The sequence below is a fragment of the Photinus pyralis genome, unplaced genomic scaffold (genome assembly GCF_008802855.1).
Source record: "Photinus pyralis isolate 1611_PpyrPB1 unplaced genomic scaffold, Ppyr1.3 Ppyr1.4_LG3a, whole genome shotgun sequence".
Taxonomy (NCBI): Eukaryota; Metazoa; Arthropoda; class Insecta; order Coleoptera; family Lampyridae; genus Photinus; species Photinus pyralis.
Window position 1 is genome coordinate 3,447,701 of NW_022170509.1, and position 26,638 is coordinate 3,474,338.

The 26,638-nt window shown below is 36.5% G+C and overlaps 1 protein-coding gene across 2 annotated transcripts in view; it reads left to right on the forward strand.

The window, feature by feature from the left end:
- Positions 1 to 26,638, forward strand: part of LOC116165960 (zinc finger protein basonuclin-2-like) — a 348,284-nt gene that overhangs the window by 133,365 nt on the left and 188,281 nt on the right. Inside the window, exon 3 of one of the 2 annotated variants that reach the window (XM_031480744.1) lies at positions 10,217 to 10,313. The exons of the other annotated variant lie outside the window; for it this stretch is intronic. Within the exon in view, the coding sequence (XP_031336604.1) occupies positions 10,226 to 10,313 (88 nt within the window). The 5' untranslated portion in view covers positions 10,217 to 10,225. The remainder of the gene's footprint in view (positions 1 to 10,216; positions 10,314 to 26,638) is intronic. 2 annotated transcript variants of the gene reach the window in all.

The window sequence follows — 26,638 nt, forward strand, 5'->3', positions numbered from 1 at the left end:
AACTCAAATTCCCGCATAGCCTGTCACCTCGCACTTCGCACTCTATATTTTATTCTCTGCAACAAAGCGCGTAACTGGAAAACGAGAATATACCAAATTGAAAATGTTTGAAAGCGTTCATATTCGCATGTAAAAATACCGTAGAAAAATCCTCTGGGACACGTTTGAAGGAGCACATAAATGTTTGAGGGCGCAAGTGTTTTCTGAGACAAGAGGGTTGCACCCTTATACTAGCCTACAAGAGGGATGTTTACACATATATGATACTTCCCCATCTACGTTGCCTAAATGTGGGTTACTGGAGCTAACTAATTTTCACCCCTGCTTCTAAAAAATCAATAACCTTTCTCTTTTGGTCAGTACAGTTAAAGGTTACTGCACCGAAGCTTGGAAAGCTCGTATGAAGAATCAAGGAAGTTTTGAAAAAAATGTGCGCAACAGTTAGCGGTACATTTGTAAGGGAGTTAATATTAAAACGGTAGCTCGAAACGTTAAAGTGAAATTCATTGTAGGATCATAAAAATGGAAGCAATAACCATTATTTGAATGTTGAAAAATAGAAGTTGGTCTTGTTGTAATGTCAGAATAAACTTGTTTGCAGGTACAGTATACAGATATGACTTTATCACATATGCTCATATTTCACCTAAATATAATGAGATTTTTATTTTCAAGATTATTTATGTACGTGTTAAGGTAGAGGTAATTGATAATGAGGAGAGCTGGTTGAGCGGTCAACATGTAGATCAGCATGCGGTCCGAACATGGAGAGTATTCAGCATCTCACTACCCGCGGACACGAGATATGCTATATATAGGGTATATTTAACAAACCTAAAGTAAACAGAATTATTACGAACTTCTTACCCTATGATTGATCATCTTATCTCATTAAAACAAGACCGAGGATTACAATTTATAAAAGAAATGATGGTCAGTTTTCTTCGATCTAGATGGCGTCGACCGAACTTCAGTCGACGACAACTGATCTCCCATCGCGTAGATCATCAATAATTTGTGTGTTGACCAGTGGGCGTCCATTACCATTTGATTATGTGCCTTTTTATGTAGATAGCCGAAGCTGTTGGACGCATTGATACCGAAACTTATGGAATGGCCTCATAAAACAAATCATTGTAAAGCTTTTCACACGGTTCACCATATTTATTATCTAAAAATTGTATTTTAATTAGCGACCTGTTGATTTAACGGTTAGCGACTTCTAATTAATCACGACTCATTTTTATTTATCGAATTTCATTTTTTATTGTAGGAAACTTAAGTACAAAGAAAACAAACTGCAATGAAACGTAATAGAGTGAAATTTGGCGGCCCATCCACATGCTTCTGGTTACGTTGCACATTTTCATTTCCACCTAGAGCAAGAACAAATAAAAATCCGGATCCTGAATTACAATTTGTATTTATTCTTGTTCATTTCTCGATTTCATCCACAAGTGGACAAAAATAGAGAATTTGTGGCAGGATTCGTGCGAAACGTATACTAATTAAGCACTTACTACCATTTGCGAAATCGCACTTCATCGCTGCTTTACCCAGTCAATATCTCATACAAACGTGAATTACGACTTTATATATTTCTGTTTAAAACGGATAATTTTTATTTTTGACAAGGTACCTAACACACGTACATTATTTCTATATAGCTGTTACTAGGGAATGCATACCGGGATTGCGGGATCCCGAAATACCGGGATCCCGCAGCATTTTTGCGAGATTAATCCCGCACATAAATGGAGCGGGATCCCGCGGCAATTGCGGGACTGAGGAATTTGTCGACCAAGGGGACGACTCAGTTTACTTTGTTAATGAAACTGATAACGGCAAATTATTTTTTAAATAATTGTTAAACTTTTTTCGTTAAAAATGTACTATGATTTTTGAGGAACTTTAGAAGACTTTTTGTGCTTTACAGGTAAGGTTTTTTTGAGTTCTAAGTTAGGCCGAAGGTACTTTTTTGTTAAATATTGTGATAATTAGCGATTTATTTTAATACAGAAGTTAACCGCACAGAATTGCTTATTTGCCAATTTATTTAAAGTTTTGCGAGATCCCGCAAATTCCGGGATCCCGCGGGATTAACATCTAACAATCCCGCAAATACCGGGATTGAGATTTTGCTGCGGGATTGCATTCCCTACTAGAAACCAATTTCGAAAGAAAATTCAAAGGGCTGTAACTTTTGAACTAGTAGCCCAATCTTGGAACTGTTTGAAATTATGGATTCTACAGGCCACATTCTATAAGAAAAATTTTTTTCCGGGTCCATCTGAGACAATTTTTTTTGAGGGCCTTAAAAAAAGGCAGTGTATAACCTTCCTTTTTTACCAAAAATCGACTGCATCAAAATTTCTCGGGAAAACACTTTTTATTATTAAATTTGGTGCGTAGAATCCAAAACAATTCGTACCTTTTCGATCAGACTTCTCAATCGAAAGTTATAGACTAGAAAAGAAACCAATTTCGAAAGAAAATTCAAAGGGCTGTAACTTTTGAACTAGTAGCCCAATCTTGGAACTGTTTGAAATTATGGATTCTACCGCCCACATTCTATAAGCAAATTTTTTATCCGGGTCGATCTGATACAATTTTTTTTGAGGGCCTCAGAAAAAGGCAGTGTACAACCTTCCTTTTTTACCAAAAATCGACTGCACCAAAATTTCTCGGGAAAACACTTTTTTCTTATTAGTTTTGGTGCGTAGAATCCAGAACAATTCGTACTTTTTCGATCAGACTTCTCAATAAAAAGTTATAGACTAGAAACTAGGGAATGCAATACCGGAATTGCGGGATCCCGAAATACCGAGATCCCGCAGCATTTTTGCGAGATTAATCCCGCACATAAATGGAGCGGGATCCGGCGGGATTTGCGGGACTGAGGAATTTGTCGACCAAGGGGACGACTCAGTTTACTTTGTTAATGAAACTGATAACAGCGAATTATTCTTTAAATAATTGTTAAACTTTTTTCGTTAAAAATGTACTATGATTTTTGAGGCACTTTAGAAGACTTTTTGTGCTTTACAGGTAAGGTTTTTCGAGGGTTTTTTTGAGTTCTAAGTTAGGCCGAAGGTACTTTTTTGTTAAATATTGTGATAATTAGCGATTTATTTTAATACAGAAGTTAACCGCACAGAATTCCTTATTTGCCAATTTATTTAAAGTTTTGCGAGATCCCGCAAATTCCGGGATCCCGCGGGATTAACATGTAACAATCCCGGAAATACCGGGATTGAGATTTTGCTGCGGGATTGCAGTCCTAACTAGAAACCAATTTCGAAAGAAAATTCAAAGGGCTGTAACTTTTGAACTAGTAGCCCAATCTTGGAACTGTTTGAAATTATGGATTCTACAGGCCACATTCTATAAGAAAATTTTTTTCCGGGGCGATCTGAGACAATTTTTTTTTCGGGGCTCAAAAAAAGGCAGTGTATAACCTTCCTTTTTTACCAAAAATCGACTACACCAAAATTTCTCGGGAAAACACTTTTTCTTATTAATTTTGGTGCGTAGAATCCAAAACAATTCGTACTTTTTCGATCAGACTTTTCAATCAAAAGTTATAGACTAGAAAAGAAACCAATTTCGAAAGAAAATTCAAAGGGCTGTAACTTTTGAACTAGTAGCCCAATCTTGGAACTGTTTGAAATTATGGATTCTACAGGCCACATTCTATAAGCAAATTTTTTTCCGGGTCGATCTGATACAATTTTTTTTTCGGGGCCTCAAAAAAAGGCAGTGTATAACCTTCCTTTTTTACCAAAAATCGACTGCACCAAAATTTCTCGGGAAAACACTTTTTCTTATTAATTTTGGTGCGTAGAATCCAAAACAATTCGTACTTTTTCGATCAGACTTCTCAATCAAAAGTTATAGACTAGAAACTAGGGAATGCAATACCGGAGATTGCGGGATCCCGAAATACCGGGATCCCGCAGCATTTTTGCGAGATTAATCCCGCACATAAATGGAGCGGGATTTGCGGGACTGAGGAATTTGTCGACCAAGGGGACGACTCTGTTTACTTTGTTAATGAAACTGATAACGGCGAATTATTTTTTAAATAATTGTTTTTTTTCGTTAAAAATGTACTATGATTTTTGAGGCACTTTAGAAGACTTTTTGTGCTTTACAGGTAAGGTTTTTTTGAGTTCTAAGTTAAGCCGAAGGTACTTTTTTGTTAAATATTGTGATAATTAGCGATTTATTTTAATGCAGAAGTTAACCGCACAGAATTGCTTATTTGCCAATTTAATTAAAGTTTTGCGAGATCCCGCAAATACCGGAATCCCGCGGGATTAACATCTAGCAATCCTGCAAATACCGGGATTGAGATTTTGCTGCGGGATTGCATTCCCTAGTTGTTACATTACGCTGCTGCTGCTTTGGAGATGTTGTAGCCTTGTAGTCATGTAACTAAAATGTAACGATTCGTCTATTGTGAAGGCTGTAATTTTTGTGGTACTTCAAATGTTTGTGTGCTCTTGTTTGATTTAGCCTACCACCACGTAAAAGTATAACGCTTTCGCATTTTAAAAATTAAAAGTTTTGAGAAAACTGATGTTTTCACTTCGAGGGGGTGGCACTTTTCGTACTTTTCGTTTCCTTGTTTAATATTGTTTACAGGAACCACAGATCACCCTTTAAGTGCACATGAAAGTGTATCCTCTTCCCGTTTCATAAATTGCACATTTTTTTAAAGTTAAAACTCACCTCCACAAATAATGATTCGTCTATTGCGAGTGGCGTAATTTTTGTAGTACTTATTTTTGTTTCCTTTTTTGATTTTGTTTACAGGATCCACAATCCACCCTTTAAAAAGTATAGTCTTTTTCCGCTTCAAAAATAAAACTAAATTTAAGGAAACTTATTTTTACATGACTGGTAGTTGGTGGTAGATAAACCAACCTGCATGTAAATATATGAGAATATTAGTAAGAAGGTTAGCGTGTAAGTAAATTACTATAATTATAATTAAAAGGGAGTATTGTAAATCGAGTCGTCCTACATGACGCCCCGCAATAAATGGCGCATATTTTTGGTTTATTTAAATATCTCTTCAACTCTAATTACTTGTGGCTGTTGAACTTGCAAAAACACCAATAAACCACAATAATTTTATTTGCAGAGTCTAAATCTAATTTGTGTGTTGAGTATGTGAAAGGAAACCATTAACCACATTTTCCAGAAGGGGCAAGATCAAGTTCTAAGTGGGGCTGAACCTCCTCTGGCCCCGGGCCTTGATCAGGATTCGATTAATTTTATTGACGTCTATTGATTTTTATATACGTACGGATAGCTTAATCGGTTCAATAATTTGACCCCATACAGTTCCCAAAAGATTAAAATATGATTATTTTTACTTTAAAGGCTAACTGCTCAATCCTGTTGGCAACAATTAAAAAATTCCATTGAATGTTTGTACTACTACATTAAGCAAAGTTCTTGTTTACCACGTGTACATAAAAACACACCCCTTTGTAAGATTTCTAAAAAGCATTATGCGGGTCACTCTGTATAATTGGGCGCAAGCCTGTTGAGGGCCCAGAACAAGAGAGGGGTAATAAATAGATTAATTTAAAAAAAAAGTAAACTCGTATTTTTTTGTATATCAACCACGTGATATTCTAAGTTGTCATACAACAAATTGAATGCTCTTTTTAAAGATCTTAAAAACACATATAAAATTATATTAGACAAATTTGTCTCGTCAAATACAAGAAATATTGAGGTGACCCTCTTATCTCGGACACAGTGTATATGTCATAATACCTACTATACCTACAATGGGGCAAGCGAGAGGATGGGAAAAAAGTGTAAACTTACGATCAAAAATTTCATTTAGTTCTCTGATTGTGCTACATCCGGAACAAGAATTGGAATCCTAAAAATTTTGGACTTTTCGGGTTTTTGCGAACGGAAGTCGCGTTTTTCTTTACTATAATGAAAATTCCTTTTTGTAAAGGTGTTGTTGAATTACGCACTTCAAGTGAATTAACTGTTAAAGGTGATTCATTTTACAGCCAAATTTGTTGTAAAAATTTATAATTTGTCATAGGAATGATTTATTTGCACGATTAAGAAATGGATTAAGTTGAATCGAGCGAATAACGTAAAGAAATGTGATTTGTCATTGATGGATGGTGCATACTATTCATCACTCTGACTTTAGACCACAAGCAGAGACCAACATCTTATACTAATGGAGCAGAAAATGCGAGTACTGATAGAAAATGTGTTTCTCGATTAATGTTTCACCGAGTAATTTGACATTTTCTTATAACTGTAAAGTACAGTGTTGAGCTAAAAACTTGCAAAGAACGTTTACTATAAATCATGAGCTGAAATTATAAAATTACGTTCTCGAGCGTAATAAGTGTTTAAGTGCCAAAGAAGGGATCGCTGCTACCGTTTACATAAATTGAATCACATCGTGACAAATTATTTTGGGAGTTCTAGCTTTCTTTAGCGAACCTGAAAAGTCAAATGGGAGGTTTAATTTGCAACGCAACAGTAATTCAAAGGCACGTTTTGTAAAATACTTTTATGAAACATATGCGAACTAAAAAGATGCATCAGTCGGAATGAAATGAGCTTTCCATTTGGTTTTAAAAAGAGTCCTGGTTTCAATTCATTCATCGAGAATTCGACTTTTCAATAGCTCAATGAAAGCCAAATATTTCAATTACCTAAATGGACATTCAAATATAGCCAACGTTTGCCATTTTACCTGATGTTTTCGTTACTCTATCAATGAAAATTCTCTTTTTTAATTTTTATGCCGTTCGCAAGATCATACGATTATATATACAAAATTAACTCGCGAACCTTTAAATGGAGGGGAAATCTCTTTTACGGTATGAAATTTAGTTTTTACGCTAATATATTAAGGATAAGGGATGGCGGTGATTGGTTGTGCGTGAAACAGCCACGACACTCGCAGTGGCGCTGCCATCCATCACCGGAACGCGCTAATGACACGCTAAACACACGCAACTTCGCGAGCCTGCCGCTAGACGCGCCCGGGAAAAGTAATTAATGTATTCGCGAACTAGCGGTGTGTGAAAACGCACTCAACACTTGCAATTACTAGTTAAAGTTCATTTCTCGCTTACCGAAAATAACATTCACCCCCGAAATGTAATGTCAGAACATATCATTTACCAAAATGACACTATCCATGTTTTGTAAAAGCATTATAAAGAAAATTACGTTGGCGTCTTATCCTTAGGGCGTGAATATATAGAGAAAGAAAAAGAACAGATTTATATGCGAAAATGGGACAGTGTTCATGTTTTATATTACACCAACAACGTATACCTATGTGACCAAGTTTTCTTGAATGGGATTTGAATTCGGTTTCGGCTGGGCCGCCTCACCTCGCTCAAGTACGTGATGGACCATTACACCTGCTGGTCTTCCAGGATTTCATCAACGAGTATTATTAGATATCTGCATAAATCAGTACTTAGTGTTTTATATGCAGCTTACCTCCATGCAAATGTAAGAGTGAACTCTTTGGAAAGCCGGAATTTGGAACGTTTGCCTCAAGGCTCAAAGTTAAAATTGAAACAATTTGTAGACTTGCCTTTAATCAGGTTTATGCTCTTAAGTAAGGTTGTCTTCAAAATTTGCTTATTATAGAATTCATCAAGGAAATCTCCACTATACGGCGCAAATTTAATTTGAATTTGCCAATTCACACCTCAGCACCAAAAATGAACAAAACACTATTCTGACCTTGCAAATTTTTACCGAATGATATATGTGAGAGGAATTTCTACACCTATGTATTAGAAAACGCCGAAGCGTTCAAAAAGGGCCTACTCAAGATTTTTTTCGATATGTTGGCGCAAGTGCTCATGAAATTCATTGTTAATTAATTCCCTTTAGACGTCCCAAAACTTCTTTTCACAAAGAAATCGAAACTTTTTTTGATATCTTTTCGTGGTGACCTTTCGCGATGCGAGATTAATTAAAAATTGTCCGAAAACAGAATTCGAAAATTCGATTTCGTTCTCGAGTTATCGCCGGAAAAGATGGACCGACACAAATACATCGAAACAACAGCGCTATTGCGAAGTATAATAATAAAATATAACTTTCAAGTTATTCGGTCAGGAGTTCTTTCATGTTCCACAGATGACAAGTCTGTTACAAAAATTTCCATTCGGTTCATGGGTGATCTATAGGAAGCTCTGACCAACGGCAAGCTAAATGAAATGATTGCACAACCTTCGATGTGGAAATGCAAACTAAACAAGTGTACATACAAAACTGATAACATGAATTTAATACTACAGGAACTTTGCATGCAAGTATGTAATTATAACCGTGAAAAGAAGTCCTTGTAATAAGGTAGTTGGTATAGCGATTAACTAGGTGATAGTTGCACATGCTCACGCGAAAAGGAAGTGGTAAGGTGCCGTGATCACTGTTCCCTGAATGCTCCTACGCTCCGGAAATTAAACAATTTCCCTGATTGGACGGAAGTTTTTAAATAGATTGACATACCCGCTTATAAAAAATGGTATAATAATAACGAGTAAGTTTCACTTATAAATAAAATGGGGGATTCTTCCACTCCGTAGAGCCTAGGAGGAGAGTGCAAACACCAAACCTACATTCACAAATCACAACAGTGTATCTAATTATCCAACAACTACCCATTGTTGCAGTCACTTTAAAATGCCATATTCCTATAACAGACGGACTGGCGTTTCTGGCAATTAAACACAAAAATGATATGCTATCTGCATGCGTGTGGAATCTTATCCTTTAATTAATGTAATTAATCTTTATACTGAAATCGTTCACATTGTTTCTTTTAAACCGTCACGAGATTACAAGTAGTGATTGCGATCAATTTGTTACAAACGAAATGGTCCATTTCTGATGTTATTTGTAACAATTTGATTGGGCTCGCTCTAGTAAAGAGAACTGTCCCCATTTACAGCCAAAACCACGATTTATAAAAGAAACCTATTATAATTCCCTGAAGCTGGAAAAGGCATTTGTGAATGACAAGTTCAAATTTACTTAACCTAGGAAAATAAGCTCTTTAGAAAAGGTTGAAAGAAAATATGTAACCTGGTCAATCTGGGTCCAACTTTTCTCGTTAATTTTAAACGGGAAAGAATCTTATCTGAAACGTATCAAGCTTTTTCTGATACCATTTGAGTTACATACTAGAAAAAATACATTTTTTAAATGACAAATTGAAAATACACCCCTTCTTCGAGGCACCTCATTTTATTAAGAAAATTAGTCTTTATTTGGTAGACATTTAGGAATTGAAGAGAAATATGTTATTTTTTTTATTGATTAAGTTCAACATATTCATTATAAACCCTACAAACTCCGTCGCAAATTTTGTTGCGAATTTAAAAAAAAAAGTCGTCTGTACATTTGTGAATGACAAGTTTAAATTCACATAGTCCAGGAAAAAGCTTTTTATTTTCCTGAACCCAAAGCTCTAAGCGCTCTTTTGAAAGGGGTGAAATTCTTTAGCCAAAATGTATAATCCATTTAATCATGCTTTTCCCGTATATTTTTAAACGGGAAAGAATCTTATCAGAAACTTTTCAGTTTTTCCCTTTTACTATTTGAGTTACATACTACAAAAGGTAGCTTTTTTTACATGACAGTTTTTTTCATTGTCAAACTGGCAGCTAGAAAATAAAACAAAGACAAGGAGGACTTACGCGCCCATATGATGATCAAAGAAGTGGGCGCCCCTAAGTTTTGACTGACGAAAAGCTTCCGTTTTCCCCAACATTGACTGTTAACGTCTGGATAACTTCATGTACGGATTCCTCAAGTCATTCATGAATCAGTCACGTATCAAATGCGATTGTATTAATTTGTTTTTTTTTTTGCTAAACTGGGCTGAAAACACGGGAACTCTTGTGGCTGTGGAAAGATTTATTGTGCCTTTTGGGCGTTTTTGTTTCAGTTTTTGAAATTTTTATAGGGGTTTTAAATTGATATGCGTTAGTGCGCCCCCTATACTCCCCTAAATCATTCTTTTCTTTATATCTTATTTTGGAGACTAACGCCGGAAACAACCACTATAGCTTTAAACGCCGTGTAGCTGTCCCAAATGTAGATTTGAGGAATGTACATTTCTTTTTCCAATACTTTATCACAACGTGTCACTGCCAGCAGAAAGTTGACACTATGTTTTTTGTTACAGATTCAAGATATGAGGAAAACCGCAGAGTGCCGACTTCATCGATACCGTTATTCACTTACCTTCTTAATCTTGCTGCGTGTAGGACACGATCATGTCGGTAAGTTCCATTTACTGTGCAATCAAACGTCTTTAATTTAGAATTTACCGACTTTGCGTCATTGTTCTACAGTTTCTCGTTACGCATGCATATAGCATGTCAGTGTGAAATTTCATCTGTAATAGTAGTCTAAGTGTTGTTCTGTTTTGGTGATATCTAAAAACTACCCTAGAGCTACCTCCTTACAGGAGATCGCCCTCTCCGCTACATTCACTGCTCTGTGGATAGCAAGTTCACAGGATTTTCCTGGTCGATAGGCCCATTGGTGTTGACTGATGGGTTCAAGCCCCACCACCTCATCGCTATGTGTCGCTTAATAAGTTTCCCCATTAGTTTTAGGAGAAACGACATTAGACTGATGGGTTTAAACGACTTGGCTTGGGCGTATGGGTCTCGTCCAGGTTGCAGTATGAATACGATTTTTACATTTCTCCACGCCATATGTATGTATGTCAGGGTCAAACTTTCCCTTAGTAACGTACATAGTGTGGAGGCTAGCAAGTCGAGACCTTGTTGTAATAAAATCTTCACCACCCATCGAACTTTGGTTACGTTCACTACCTGTCGACCCAGAACCCAAGCTCCTCTGCTTCCCCTGTGAAGTGGTTCCAGAATAATTGGTTCGCCCGCGTCATTTTAAGCGAGGGTTTTTGATCCCGGAAAGTGTGGTTGAACCAAACGCTTGACGGTCTCCTTTACGGTCTCTGTATAACCCCACCCCCTCCCCTCAATTTTCTTCAAGGATCCGATTCTACTCTCTGTTCCTTTTTGTAACGCTCTTTGGAGTCTGGCACTTGCTGGGATTCTACGAGTCACGTTTTGTCTTTCTTGTGGCCTTATTGTATTCGATGGGCGTAGTTCGGTATGAACTCCATTCCCCCCGTGTTTATTGCTTTATTAAAAATCTGCCTACTCTGTGCCCGCAATCGAGAGATTCCCTCGTACCATCAGGGTATTTTATTTGTTCTCCTTTCTTTTGTGGGACGACTGTCCTTATAGGCACCCTTTGTGGCCATGCGAAGGTTTAATCCCATGACCTCCAGTTCCGCCGAGTTATTGACTTCTGCGGGACAGTTCTCGATTTCTAGTAAGTAATTAAGCAATGATTTATTCTCTACTTCTGTACAAACCAATAAACTAATAGTATACTTATGTTTAATTATAAAATAAACAGAAGAAACCTATCTCGGTGTCGAGAAGAAAATAGTGTTTTAACAACAACTAAAAAAAATTTTGTGTTGCATATTAATTTGTGCTACTTTTACCATTAATCAAATAGTAAAACCAGGCTTACCTACGGTTAGCACAGTTGCCTGTGGTTCCCCTGAGTACCCCTCTACTGCTGTAGCTTCTTTGCGCTCCATGCTTGTCATCTCCTTTGCTTCCACCTTTGCCTTTGGAGACGAGTTTGAACGCCACTCTGGTGAAGTTTACGTACGGTCGATAGTAGCCCCCATCTTGTCCCACGTAGTTTGGTTCATAAGGGCAATCAAAGTTTGTTCCTTGAGGTACTCCTTCCTGTCTACCACACGCCAATTGCTGGTCCAGCATTTTGGATTTCGATCCTTTTCAGGATCTTCTTCGGTTTTACGTGAGCCCCGGGGATCCAGGCGTGTGCTTTTACTGATTTTGGCAGGTTCTTCGCTTCGAGGAGTCGAAGTTTCGCCCTCTCCCACGGAGCTGATCTAGCTAGTTCCCACCCCAACCAGTCCACCGATACCTGATCTGCGTATATGAGCCACAACGCTCCCCCTCGTTGGCGACGCTCCGTGAATCTGGGCGAAATCGCCCCAACGCATGACAGGAAGCCCACAGATCGTTCTTTTCTCAATGCCAAAAATAGAAATCCTCCATAGTTTTTTCTAATTATCATGCGTAAATCATAATCGTATTAGGGAAATTTCAGTAACCGCTGGAGATTATTCAGAAAATATCAGGAGCGAAAGATCGTATGAACTAAGTTTTTATCAACTCCTTGGTTTCAAAAAGTTTGACCCAGAAAAAGGGCTCGAAGAAGTAATAAAAAAAAACCTTTCATTGACAAACTGCATTGTTGTACTTTAGCAATTTTTAACGTATTTAACTGTGAATGGATCGATTCTTGCACTCATTTAACAAAAGCCTAAGCTGTAAAATTCATTGTCAAAGTTTCAAGTAAATCCATGATTCATTAAGAAAATGTCGGAGTAGGAGCCTCGAGTCTGGACTAAAGAAAGTTCGAGAGTTCATGCATTGATTTACCACGTGTTTAAGATATTGCGCTCATGCCTGGTTTAAATTTATAAATACTCGGTAATCCGAATGGTACTGTAGGTACTTCTTCCTGTAGTTTGAATAATCCTGGTGTAATACGTACCTAATTCCACAATAGTGACTGCGCGTCGATATACCTTTGTCATTATCGGCGCTAATTGAGATAGGGGTGGCTGAAAATTTGTTAGAGATTGATTTTGGCAACAAACAATTTCGTTAATCAATAACACTTCAAGGTTTTTCATTATGGGTTGCGGTTGCACTTTGTTATATAATAGAAAGTAATTAGTGATGGCCTATCTTGCACGAGGGTGCGGACACATGAAATCGCCAAAAAAAGATTATTACATGAAAAGTAGGTGAATATATTTCTATTTCCTGTGAATGAATGAATTAATGAAAACAATGGGTGAAAGAAATTGGTGTCCATGCTACCTTGACGATATAGTTTTCTGCATAGAAATATTTCCGTTCCACACTTCTAATTAAGAAGACGCAAAAGAAATCGCGTTGTTAAGCAAAGAGTTTGCTTTGTCCAATGTCCATAAGGTGAGGATATGAAAGTAACTATTGACCGAGACCGAACGCTGTTACAATGCACGCTTGGCCGGGACTTTCAAAATAGGATTGCGAGGGTTCCGACAACTGACGTCCTTTTAGAACAGGAGAGGATTCAGTATAATGTAATGGACGTGCGCTTCATTTTTTCATTGTTTTTGTTCTCAACCACTTTAAACGAGGGAAATCCTTTTCGACAATATAAAACGAATCCAAAAATCAATTCGCTTGCCTTTTATGTTATGTGCGAAGGAAAATTTGAAAATGCCACAATCCGATTCTGATGTCTCTTAAGAGACAATTACGAATAATTGCGACTCAATCCTCTTAATATATGCGCCAAGCCACCGGCGCGAGAAAATAATTGAGACACGATGTAGTTTTGAAATTTATTACGAGAACAAGGTAACTGTATATAGAGTACCGATTTTTATTGCTTTAATAAGTAAATCTCTTATACAATCAAATTATGCCGAAAATAATAACCAAGGTTAGAAGTGATTAATGTAATTTTTATCTCGCGCTGGGAGTATGTGTAATTAACGTTGCGCATCTTTCATTATAACATAGATAGATAGAAAAGAATGATGTAATATTCCTTGAGGTGTCCTATAGGAAGACTGTCACGCAATTCTGCGATCAAATCGTCCACTACCACGCCCCATGTCCCTATTCGTGTTTCCATAACTCACGCTTTGAAAATGCGCTAGAAGTAGGCCTTATGGCGAAATACTTGGTTGTTAACGCTCTTAAAGTTAATTAGATAAAGCATCGGTACAGGTACTATCCACCGACTTTAAATCGATAGAGTTATTCAGTTTCTAAAAACTCTGTTATCCCTTTTTAATACCATTCACCACTCCCCAGGCATGTTTCCAATACACCCGAACTCATTTTGGAGTGACACCCAAAAGTACCTCTACTCGACTATACGTGGCACGCGGATAGCATTTAAATCATTTTTAAGAACTGATGCCGGGCACATTTTGTCTGGAGACTTATTTTAGCCTACGTACAGTTACTGGCAGTGACCACCATGTGGCAATGCTATATTCAGTTGCTTATAGGTAGTTGCTTCGGATTCGCAGACCCCACCCCACAATTTTTATTTTTATTTTTAAGAAATTTCGTGCTTATTTAGTATGTGCTTTGGGGAAGTGCAAACCCTCCAAACGCGTATGAAAATATACCCCCTAGCCGATTGTTCTTTGGTTGATTATTTTGAAGATATGCACTATAAAGCCTAGAAACGCGAATGAAAGTCTGCCCCCTTGTCGATTGTGTCTAAATATTACTTCATTTTTTTAAATTAGTCCTTATTTATTATTGGCAAGAGATTTGGGGGGTGTAATCTCTGCAGAGCACCAAATATCTTTATTTCATTGATTTTCAAGATATTTTATTAACCATACAAACGTGAATGAAAAAATATCCTTTCGTATATTTTATGTTACGTAATTTTTTAAGAAAATATGTCAATTTAGGAATTAAAAGGGTGTAACTTCTGCGGCACTGCAAATATTTATTTGTTTTTGCGTTCTCTCCGAGATCTGTTCAAGTTCGGCTCTTCGTTGGATGTCTAAGAATAAAATAATAATAATAATAATAATAATAATAATACTCTACTGTTATAACGTTCCCATTATTCTTAAGTGCTACTGGAGTTATACCAAAGACAATACACCACAATTTAACAACTATTAGGTTTAGACAAAAACACATACAAACATTTACAAAAAGCAGTCATTATCAACCACATGCCATATTGTTCGTAAATTTCTAAACATAACACAAGATACTACATACAGAAATGATCCACAACGTATACATGTAAACAACAGTACTCCGCTCACAACACGGTACACAACATACTGTAATATCTCCACCTCTAACCCAAACAAACACACAAATACAACTTACCGAACAAACAAGTACAACAAATGATACAACATATACTACAATCAGAGATTCACCTCTGAAGCAAACCACATTATCACAACCCATTAGTATTTCAACCCAAACGCAAAAGCCTAAACAGCACTTTAGACTCACAACATGACACACAACATACTGTAATATTTCCAAACTTAACTCAACCAACCACACAAACACAACTTCCTGAACAAACAAACGCAATAAATACAAGTAACGCAACACGCACTACAAAGACGCCCTCACCCACACGACCTAGCACAGCTGAAAAACACAATACTCTTTCTTCTCAGAAACACACCACGTTATCACAAACACAACCCACTCGTACTCAACCCAAACGCAACAACCTTAACACAGGCTCACAAAATACTGTAATGTCTCCACCAATAACCCATGCAACAACAGAAATACAACTTCAAGAACAAAGAAACACCATAAATACAAGTAACGCAACATGCACTACAAAGACAGGTCCATCCAATAAAGTTACACGCCCTAGCACATTTAAAAAACACAAAACTCCTTCTTCACAGAAACACACCACATTTTCACAACCCACTCGTATTCAACCGAAACGCAAAAACCTTAACAGAACTACAGGCTCACAACATACTAAAATATCTCCAGCAAAAACCCAAGCAGCCTCTCAAATACAACCTCAAGAACAAAGAAACACCATAAATACAACTAACGCAACATGCACTACAAAGACAGGTCCACCCAATAAAATCACACGCCCTAGCACAGTTAAAAAACACATAACTCCTTCTTCACAGAAACACACCACATTTTCACAACCCACTCGTATTCAACCGCAACGCAAAAACCTTAACACAGGCTCACAAAATACTGCAATATCTCCACCAAAAACCCAAGCAACCTCACAAATACGACTTCAGGAACAAAGAAACACCATAAATACAATTAAAAAACACAAAACTCCTTCTTCACAGAAGCACACCACGTTATCACAACCCACTTGTATTCAACCCAAACGCAAAGCCAAAGAAACACTTACACAATAAACTCCATTTAATAAAATTACAGGAATTATTATAATGATTTTTTTGTTTTATTTTCCTCTTTCCTGATAGCGTTGGCTATTGTGCCCATCAATAGGTATGTTGGTAAGTACGAATTACATTATCCCTAGATGTCCAATGTACGTGTGTGATATTATTATTATTATTATTATTTTTTTTTTAAGGACCCTACATAACTTCACCAGACACAGACACAGACACTAATCGTTACTTGATTTTAATCCGTGCGATTAGTTAACCAGGCTAGACCTGAGTTCTCACAAGAAACACCGACCATAATAATAATAAAGTCTTTTATTAAATCATGCCACACACACAATTTAACAGGGCGAAGTTCAGATGTTGGGCTACTCACGGCGACCCAACTCTGCTCTTACACTTAACCCTACTATAATGAAAAGAAATCAAAATCTAATTGGGAATTGTACAGAAAAATAAAGAATTACTTTGTAATGGGACAAAAATAAGTACATAAATAACTTTATGAAATACAAAATGTATAAAATAAATAACTTACAGTCACTGGGTTATAAAATTTAACTCAAATCAAACGTTTGCCTAGCAAAAACAATGTTATGAAGTGCCTTCTTAAATTTCCCGACGGGTATGTTTCTTAAACTATTGCTATTTTTTAGAAATATTGTATGAAAATGATCTTTCATATAATGCCGTTTTATGAATTGGTGATATAATTAAGTTAACGAATCTAGGGTTGTTACTAAATTGAATTTTGTTGTATAAATAAACAGGTTCATTCATTGTTACCACTTTATGGTATAAGACCATCTCATGCACATATCTACGATTTTTCATACTTAGCAATCCGGTTTCTTTTAATTTGTGTGATATACGAGTATGATGATGCTTTCTTATTCCATAAATTAGTCTCAAACAGGAATTTTGAATTTTTTGGATTTTATTGGAATCATAAGTATCCAAACATGGTCCGTACACATTAGTACAATACACAAACTGTAACAGGACAAGTGAGTTACAAAGCGAAATTTTCATTTGTTGATTAAGTATAGAACGTTGATTAAAAATTAATTTTAAATTTGAGTACGCTTTTCTTATCCTATTTGAAACAAGTGATTTAAATCTCAACTTGGAATCAATTTCTAACCCAAGAACTTTCACATCATCTTTAATTGGTAGAATTTCATCGCCCACTTTTATAATTATATCATCTTTCCAGGCCCCTCTTTCTTTTGCTCCTCCAAATATGTGTACCAAATTTGGTTCCAATCGGTTCAGCCGTTTAGCCGGAAATGAGAGAGACAGACAGACCAACAGACAGATTTAATTCGGATTCCTGGTGCTTCAAAACGTCGATTTCCGTAAAGTGGGGTGTTATTTTTTACCCTAATGCAATACCATCCCTTACTACCGTGCGGGTGATAATAAGTAACAATTTATAGGTCAAAGCTAAAACTTCGCATTTTCAGTTCAATGCAAAAAGATTCGCGATTGTAGTAATCATTTTCATAATAATAGTGCAAAGCTAATGATTAAACTAAAACGTAATAGTGATAAATTAAGAACGCCGCTATAAGGTACAATTTAAAACATTAAGCTATTTCGAAATTGGCGATATTATAAACAATTTTGGCCTACATTCTGTTTGAAAAACGTACAGATCTCACAAAGACACGTATGAGTGTTCGCCCGAAATTTTAAAGTCGTGACACATGAAGAATTGGTAATAAATAATAATTTTGTGGGATTTAATCAAGTAAACCACTATGGTTATTGACTAAACTAACTTTGATAATAAGATAAACACCACGATGCAATTGGCCATTATTAATTTTCGCGCATACTTTTGTCTTGAAATAAAAAAATTAACCTCAACATACTTTTTGTAGGTAATAATTGGGTATAAATTATTGTAGAGGTGAGGTAATGAAATATTAGAAAATTCTTATCAATTATCATCATTAATCAAGTAATCGAAATTTGTGAAACCATCAATGTTAAGTATTTGCGAGTTAATTTTGTGAGGCAGGACTGGGATATAAATATGTCTGGGGATGCCGCAGGACGTTTTGGAACGCATTGGTATAAGCTAAGTTGTGGTGGCGGATGGTCACGACTGAGTAAGCACTTAATCATAAAACAATTCACTCTAACTGCGTGTACATTGCAAATTTGCTACACCTTCGACTTTCGAATAAGATGTATAGATAAGTACAGGAATTCACTTTTATAATGACTGTGCGTGAAATACCTTTTCAAATTTAAACAAATAGACGCTACTCGACATTTGACCTTTTCAAAAGTGACTTTGTTAATTGTGTGAATTGTACAAACGAAGAAAATTGAATCACAGTCAATGGCGTTTTTTTTATTGATTGGAAATAAGGAAAGTGGTTAGATGAATCAAACAACGGGATCATTTCAAAGGCGACAGACTATGACATAAGCGGGCGCTTTTTCCACTAATGACCCCACTTCAATCAGCTTAATCAGCCGTCAGATTACTAACGGAACGACACAACTGCCGCACATCAACCAACTTTGTTTAATCTTTCAATCGATATACGGATTCAGACCCGAACACAAAAACTTAAATTACCCCTAAAAGGCATCAGCGTAATTATCGAAATTAAACTTTGGAAACTAACCGCCTGTCGCGATCGCGCAAAAATGATCGATTAAATACCCCTTTTTGCTTTAAACTATGTAAGTACATTCCCATACGACTTTTTACAAATAACTCTTAGCTCTGGTTACTTGGGGATCTAAACTTATTGGCTAATTCACTTCATGTGATTGGATTTTTAATATCTCCTAGTTACAGAAAATGAACAATCGAGCGTTTAGGGGATACAAACATGCCACTTGGTAATCGTAAAATATACTTTTACCCCATTTTTTTGGTATCGGGAGCACCATTTCACAGTTTAAAAACAGCGTGGAACGCTGCCTTTTTTAAGGTATCGGTTAAAGTAAATAATAAATAAATGAAAACGTGACAAATTACCACTTTAGGCATGTGACTCATCAAAATATGTTGAAAAACAAGCAGTTTATGGGCGGTTTTGTACAATGAACATGACCTTTCCCAAAAAAGTATTTAACCTGCGAAGGGCTAAGGGGTGGATTTCGTTTCTTGAATTAGCTAAGCTTACTTCGTGTGAAACATAAGGGGATAGACGTAAACGAACATAAAGGGCACACCAAAGGCCACTATGCAAATTTTACTCAGAGTAGACAGGAGAGTCAACAGCCTCTCGTGAGTCGTGATGCATAAACATCCCCCTTTACAACGTATGATATCTTGAACGGGTTGTAGGTTATTTGATTTTGCCTTACTATACATAATTTATTGAGAAGAAGATTTTAAATTTGACAATACATGAAAATTAGAATTCTTGTTATTATTTTTACTTGCTAAACAACCCTCACAAAGCACACTAAATTCCCCACACGGGTACTTACAAATTGTGAAAGTGGAAGGGCTTCAATTCAAATCTTAGCCGCCGCACAGTGGGGCATTTGAATTAATTAGCTGGCCAAAATTCAGAATATGGCAATGTCAATAACTTATCTTATCCAATATGATGTGTAATAAAAAATTACATTTTTATTATGTACTTAAAAAATTCATAGGAGGGGAGGGGAGGATAACCTAAATACTCAACTTAAAAAGGGGGTCACACTATCTAAAAGGTTGAGAACCACTTTACTAAAATAGCTGCACTGTCTTAGACTGTCACGATAATAATTACTCAGAGGATCAAAGGAATATTCTAATTCAGATGAAGAGCAGCTGGTGGTGCTACTTAACTGTGTTTTTCTACTTTATGATCAAAAAAGCAAAGTACTAAGGCTCTTCTTGCTTTTTTGTTCATATAGCAACCCCAAAAGTTCCTAAAGTTCACCTTAGCTACTCTTATACGAAAATATAACATTTTAACTGCGTAAAATGTTCATTCAGATCTGCAAAGCTCGGGTTAAGTAATAAGTATACCACATGCACTTAAAGGTATGACTATGTCAATAATCCACACCATTGTCATCTGAGAGTTGGAGGAAAAACGCGCGTTTTTTTTAAATTTTAAGATACTAAAAAGCATCGTGTTAGCTGCTTTAAAACAATCAAGTGGATCAAGATCGGAACATATAGGTACTTACTTAATTTAATACCAACCACTTCCTTGTTTAAAAATAAAAGGCACCTTTGATTGGTGACATAACAAAAATTAAAAGTTGACATTGCGCACTCTACGCATGCGCACATTAATTGTCAAGATTTTTCTTGGTTGAGGTGCCAGAGCTATAAGCTACCAAATAGCGAATTAAATATCTTAAAAACTGTAGGAGTAGTTAAAGCCTCGGACGGACGGAAAAAGTGGCCATTATAGCGCCTCCCAACATGAATTGGAAAATGCGCAAAAATAACGGAATTTTGATCAATGTAACTTCAGAAATAATGATACGATTTACCTGGCACATTATCGTCCATAGCACAGAACAAAAGAAAATTTGTAATAAAAAATTGAAATTCTCTTGGCTCGTGCTCTTAGAATTTTGCAAAAATACTCATTCGAAGGGCAACTTTGAATGACACTGACATAAAACTGGCCGCACTCCTAGCGACAAAACTATAGCTCATTGATCCCTTGGCTTTGCGTCGGAACCAATTTTGCATGAATTTTTTAACTTTGGCCAATTGACATTTTGGTCAGCTAATTAATGCAAATATTCGACAGTGCGCCGATGCGATTTAGTTTCTCTCAAAAAAATTCGAAAAACGGTCAAATTTTGAGAAACTAAATCACTAAAGCTATGTTCCACAAACAATAAACTTTCCAATTCTGCAATAAAATATGGAATGTTCTATTTAATTAAAAAACTCACTGAAATACAGCACGCAACTCACAGAAACATGGTGACGGTGTCGTGCACAGTTTTGCTCCTTTTTTGGCAAAAGACTTATCTGAAGAGTTTGAGATACTACACCATGATATTCTATGCCGAAAATTTCAAAAATATATTTCTCGTACAAAATAATGTACGTTTAATGATAGAGAGGAATCTGTGAAATGTGTGATTATATACGTGATATTTATAAATTTAAAATAACCAATAGTATATTTATGGAATTTTATCATTCGGTATTTATGATTTCCTTAACCCTTAATTGGATCTGTGTTTACTTCTCATCAAATTATAGACGGTAACATAAATATTTGGTCTTAATTACTTATCGCTCGAAGAAGAGAGGTATTTGTTATTCAATTAATAATCTGCTAAAGATAAGTCCTTTTATCGGGAAGCAAAAATGCACTGTAGTGTACTGTGGTTAATCATTGCTCCCGGAAATTGAGTTATAAATAATCATTACCTACCCTTTCTTATAGACAAAATTTTGAAAGTCTGTGATAGGCATCGCTAGATTCAAACGAATTTTTGATGCACTGCAGGAAAGATTCGGTCATTTGGTCAAAATACATATACCAATAAAAAAAACCACGACACTCATTTCTTGGGCGTCGAGAAAAAAAAGGTTTTTTGGAGCGTCTTCCCAGCGAATGTTATGCTTAACAAAGATACGTAATAGATATTCCGCCACTTAAACGGGGCGAAATGGCCCAAAGAAAACTCACTCCAGGCAAATTTGTCTCCGAAATGAAAATCTCCTGCTCCTCCCCCGCTCAATGCGTTATTACTTCCCTCATAACGAATTCACGTTCAGGGCAACTCGATACTGAAGAATTAGCCTCGATACATTCACCCCCATTTTTTCCATTGTGCGGTCCATATTGAAGGCTATTGAGTTTAAGAGGGTGAGTAACGCATGCGCTGTTGGCGGAGTCACGTTCAAATGAAGATGCAAATAAGGTAGACGTGTGCAAATTGCCCAAGTCAGCAGTTTACTTATGAACGTTTGAGGGGAAGTTAAAGTGTGTTTCCACTCTTGCTGTAATGTTTGTTTAACAATCTCTAATCTAATCAGTAGGTACGCACGCTATTAATTTTTTTATAATGCACACAAATAAGGAAGACGGCCGTGTTGGGATGCAACAGTAATGGGGTGGTTTACAAAAATGTGTGATTAGGGGTAAAACTGAAGTGCTCATTAACGATTGGTTTAAGTGTGTGATAACAAGACAAGAACAACGACGTACTAGAAGACTTGATTGAAGATTAACATTTCCAAAGAAGAGGATGGCATTCTAAGTGGATTTCGAAGAAATATCCGATAAAGAAATTTCCCAAAAAACTCAAAGAAACAGCTCATACGATCACAATTCCTGGCAAAAGAAAATTCTACACGAACTTCAATAGCTTCGTAATAAAAAATTGCGGAAAGATGAAAATGAGGTGAATAGTTGGAAGGGTTCGCATCGAAAATGCAACACTGTAATAGATGGGATCAATCACGACAATAGTTATAAGGTAGTTTTTGCGTTGCGACTGAGTTTGGCAAGCAAGAATTAAGTCAGTAAGTGTCTAACGGCTTGTCTAGGAATTGCACTGAGTGGTGCTACAATTGCGGAGTAAGTGTGAATTAAAATCCTTGGGAACCAAGTGGTGAAGGGCCGTCATAACATGGTGGTGGAACACTAATTCCATCAAAGAGACGAGTTGGTAACCACCAACACCATAGAAGGAGGCCACCACGGGCACAGAGCGCTGGGCAAACTGGTGAGTTATTTTTTCTGAGAATTTTAATGAAATTAGTAGGATGTTGAACGGGATCGATTCGGGAATCGACTTCCATGTCCTCTCGCGACGAGTTGTAAACTTTGTGTATACGCGATAAATAGTAAAGTTCTTTGTCCTTCTTCTGTAATAAATTCATGATCAAGCGTACATAAATAGGTATTTTACTACTTTGGGCAGAGCGCTCAGAGAACGCATTTGTCACATTAAAATCAGTTCTGATAAACCGATGTTGAACTAAGTGGATTAAAAAAAAACTGCATCGGGGAAACGCATAACCGTTCGCATATTTTAGTCGAAAAACTTTGAAATCAAATTCCATAGTTTCAAGTCTTAGCCGCGAGACGTTGGCGTATTTATTTATTGGGGCGGAAGTTCTCCGTCGTACACTAAATATGAAGACGACTAAAAGGGACATGTGTCCGCAGGTTGGAAGAATTCAAGCGGAGCTCAAACGAAGAATGCGGACGTGTTTAGTGGGACACCCCCAGAAGAGGTACCATGCTGTAATTTCATTAGTAGCAGTAGTAGTCATAATAGCACCGCAAAGCGCACTTCTTCACATCAGATGGACGTCTTAGATTTTCTCAGAATAATTAGATGCGACAATGGGATAATGGAGGAAGTTAGAGTTTGGCCTGGCCGTTCTGAGAGATTCCTTGTTGTCCATGGCTAATATGAAGCCATGGCGCACTTGTAAACAGCAGTGAGGAGACCCCAGATAATAGCGAGGTCGAATATACACCGACTCTGGCAACAGTAGATGTTTTACCACTGGAAACAGAAAAAGGATGGACCGAAAGATAGTGGGAGCGCAAGAAGCGTAAATACGAAGTTAAATTATGAACGTTTGATAGGTCATGATGTGTTCTTAATTTAGTTTAGTTTAATTATTAGGAAGTGAACACAAAACCTTCCCCATACACTTGGAATACAAAGATTGGACACCAAAATTAGTTTAGTTTAGTTTAGTAGGTATATGTTTTGTGAAGTAAAATTTAAAAAGCTTAGGTTTGGTGACGGGAATAAGTAACGAAAGTTTCATTAGTATAATGTATTGTGTCTTGTGCTATCGCTTCTGGAAAAAAAAAGGATTTGCCCTCCACTGGCCCTTTAAGGGTTTCCGTATGGTTTGTTATTTCAATATAATCCATCGCCACTTCTGTTGTAATATATTGTTGGTGGTTGGAGTAAGAGCGTACTTTAATATTATTGTCATTGCAGTGAGATTTGATTACCAAATATTGAAGTGATAACGATTTACCCCATATACACCTATAAAATGTAATTGGAGTTGCAAAAATTGCCAAATGTCTAATACGAGCAAACAAGTTATTTGAAAACGACCGTTTTGAGTCATAATTCATTAATTAATTCAACTCTTAAACAAATAGAATATCGAAAATTTCTTCAAGATAGGGCACCAGAGAAATACCATTTACCAAAAAGTCAAAATTCAAAAAAGCCTTACGGACCTTATGCTTAATGTTAATTTAAGTCGTTACGATATTCTTGTAATTAACGTAAATGTGTTACGGACAACAGATTACATTTTACTCATTATAATATTTTTCGGATCGACGGATGTATTTCGGGAAATATTAGAAGTTGTGGTGTTTTTCTTCTTGTCAGGAAATGATTTCAATGTTATTTAATGGTCATGGGATAATTTTGGAAGAAATATTTACGTCTAGTTAAAATACATAATAATAGAAACCAATTTCGAAAGAAAATTCAAAGGGCTGTAACTTTTGATCTAGTAGCCCAATCTTGGAACTGTTTGAAATTATGGATTCTACAGGCCACGTTCTATAAGAACATTTTTTTTCCGGGTCGATGTGAGACAATTTTTTTTAGGGCCTCAAAAAAAGGCAGTGTATAACCTTCCTTTTTTACCAAAAATCGACTGCACCAAAATTTCTTTGGAAAACAGTTTTTCTTATTAATTTTGGTGCGTAGAATCCAAAACAATTCGTACTTTTTCGATCAGACTTTTCAATCCAAAGTTATAGACTAGAAAAGAAACCAATTTCGAAAGAAAATTCAAAGGGCTGTAACTTTTGAACTAATAGCCCAATCTTGGAACTGTTTGAAATTATGGATTCTACAGGCCACATTCTATAAGAAAATTTTTTTTCCGGGTCGATCTGAGACAATTTTTCTTGAGGGGCTCAAAAAAAAGGCAGTGTACAACCTTCCTTTTTTACCAAAAATCGACTGCACCAAAATTTCTCGGGAAAACACTTTTTGTTATTAATTTTGGTGCGTAGAAACCAAAACAATTCGTACTTTTTCGATCAGACTTCTCAATAAAAAGTTATAGACTAGAAAGTAATAACTAATGGGTATGTGGACCACGATTGAAATTTGGAGGTTTGTATATGTATGTACAGTTCTGGATGAGTTTAAAAAAAGGTCCACAAGTTTGCTCTCAAAAGTCACCCGAGATATATAAATTTTCAAAACTTTGAATTTTTAATTGAGATTCTACGTGCAGCCGCATAGCATTGTAGCTCTAGATTCGAAATGACTATTTTTTATTATTAAATTTTATTCTTCTTTCCTTATGTCACGGGGACCCCTTGCAGAGTCCAGGTTTTTCGTGATTTTTTTTGGTTTTCTATTTTAATTGTTTTCGAGTATCTGGCCAGTATTCATTTAGTGTGATCGCTTTCTTTGGAATTCTCCCCGTGTAGGGGCGGGAAAGAATAACCCTACCGCAGTGACACTGCGTGTCGTAAGAGGCGACTAAACAACGGCCTAAATTATGAATCTATGGAACAAATTTTTCATTTGAGCTAACTACCACCTCGTGTATTTCTCAGAGAAACTCAAAAATAGTATAAGTAGGTGGTGTAATTGGAAACAGTGGACGAAAGTTGGACAGAGCATCAGAACATCTGAGGAACATTCTGATCATGTGTAGTGGGTCTAAAAGCACTCGACGAAATCTTCAGATAAAGCGGGTACAATTCTACTGCGAATACACGAAGAAGAATCCATTTCCGTTAACCGGCGAAAAGAAAATTTGTGCTAAAACAGATTCTACTGAAAGTGCGCTATGTAAAATATCTAATCGCCGAAAACATTGAGGAAGATGAAAAGCGCGCCGCTAATTCACCAGAAAAACGTTGCGAATTTGAACTGAACATGATCGAATCACTTCGAGTGTATAAAAGGAAAGTTTCCCATAGTTATCAAAGCATAAACATACATAAAACGTACATAAAAGATGAAAAACAATTTCAAAATGGGTCATTAGTGGCTCGTATCAAAATGCATCAGACTTCAAGATGATAACGATAAAATCTTGGGCGTTGCCAGCGACCCACAAAAACATCAATCGAAATTTGAAGCGTCACGTGAAACTTTACGGAAGTAACCCGCAGCGCAGCTAAAGAATACACTCTCCTTGTTGGCCTTGAAGATACCAGGCTGACAAGGGCTCACATTGGGGAGGACTATCGAGCATGGCTGATAGAAGAACGAACAAGGGGTGCAGATATCGTGATTCTAGGAGATGCAATGGAAGGGTTATCATTAATGACGGTTAGTGACCAAACTACGATGATGATGTCAAAGATTGATAATAATAATGTACGCTCTTGTCATACTCAAATAACTCAAAACTATCAAAATTACCAATGAAACTAGGGTTCATCTAAATGCTTTTTGTGCCATTTTTATTTTTTATGTGCTTTTGTTTTTAAGAAGGCGGGTTTAAGCGAGCTTCAAGACTCCAACCACAAAGAAACTCTCAAATAAAGGTAGAGGGCAGAGCCGACAATACATTTAGTTAAAGTTTGGAACGCGATAACACAACTACTCATCAAACTTGACACTAGGATATAGCAGATATAGTTT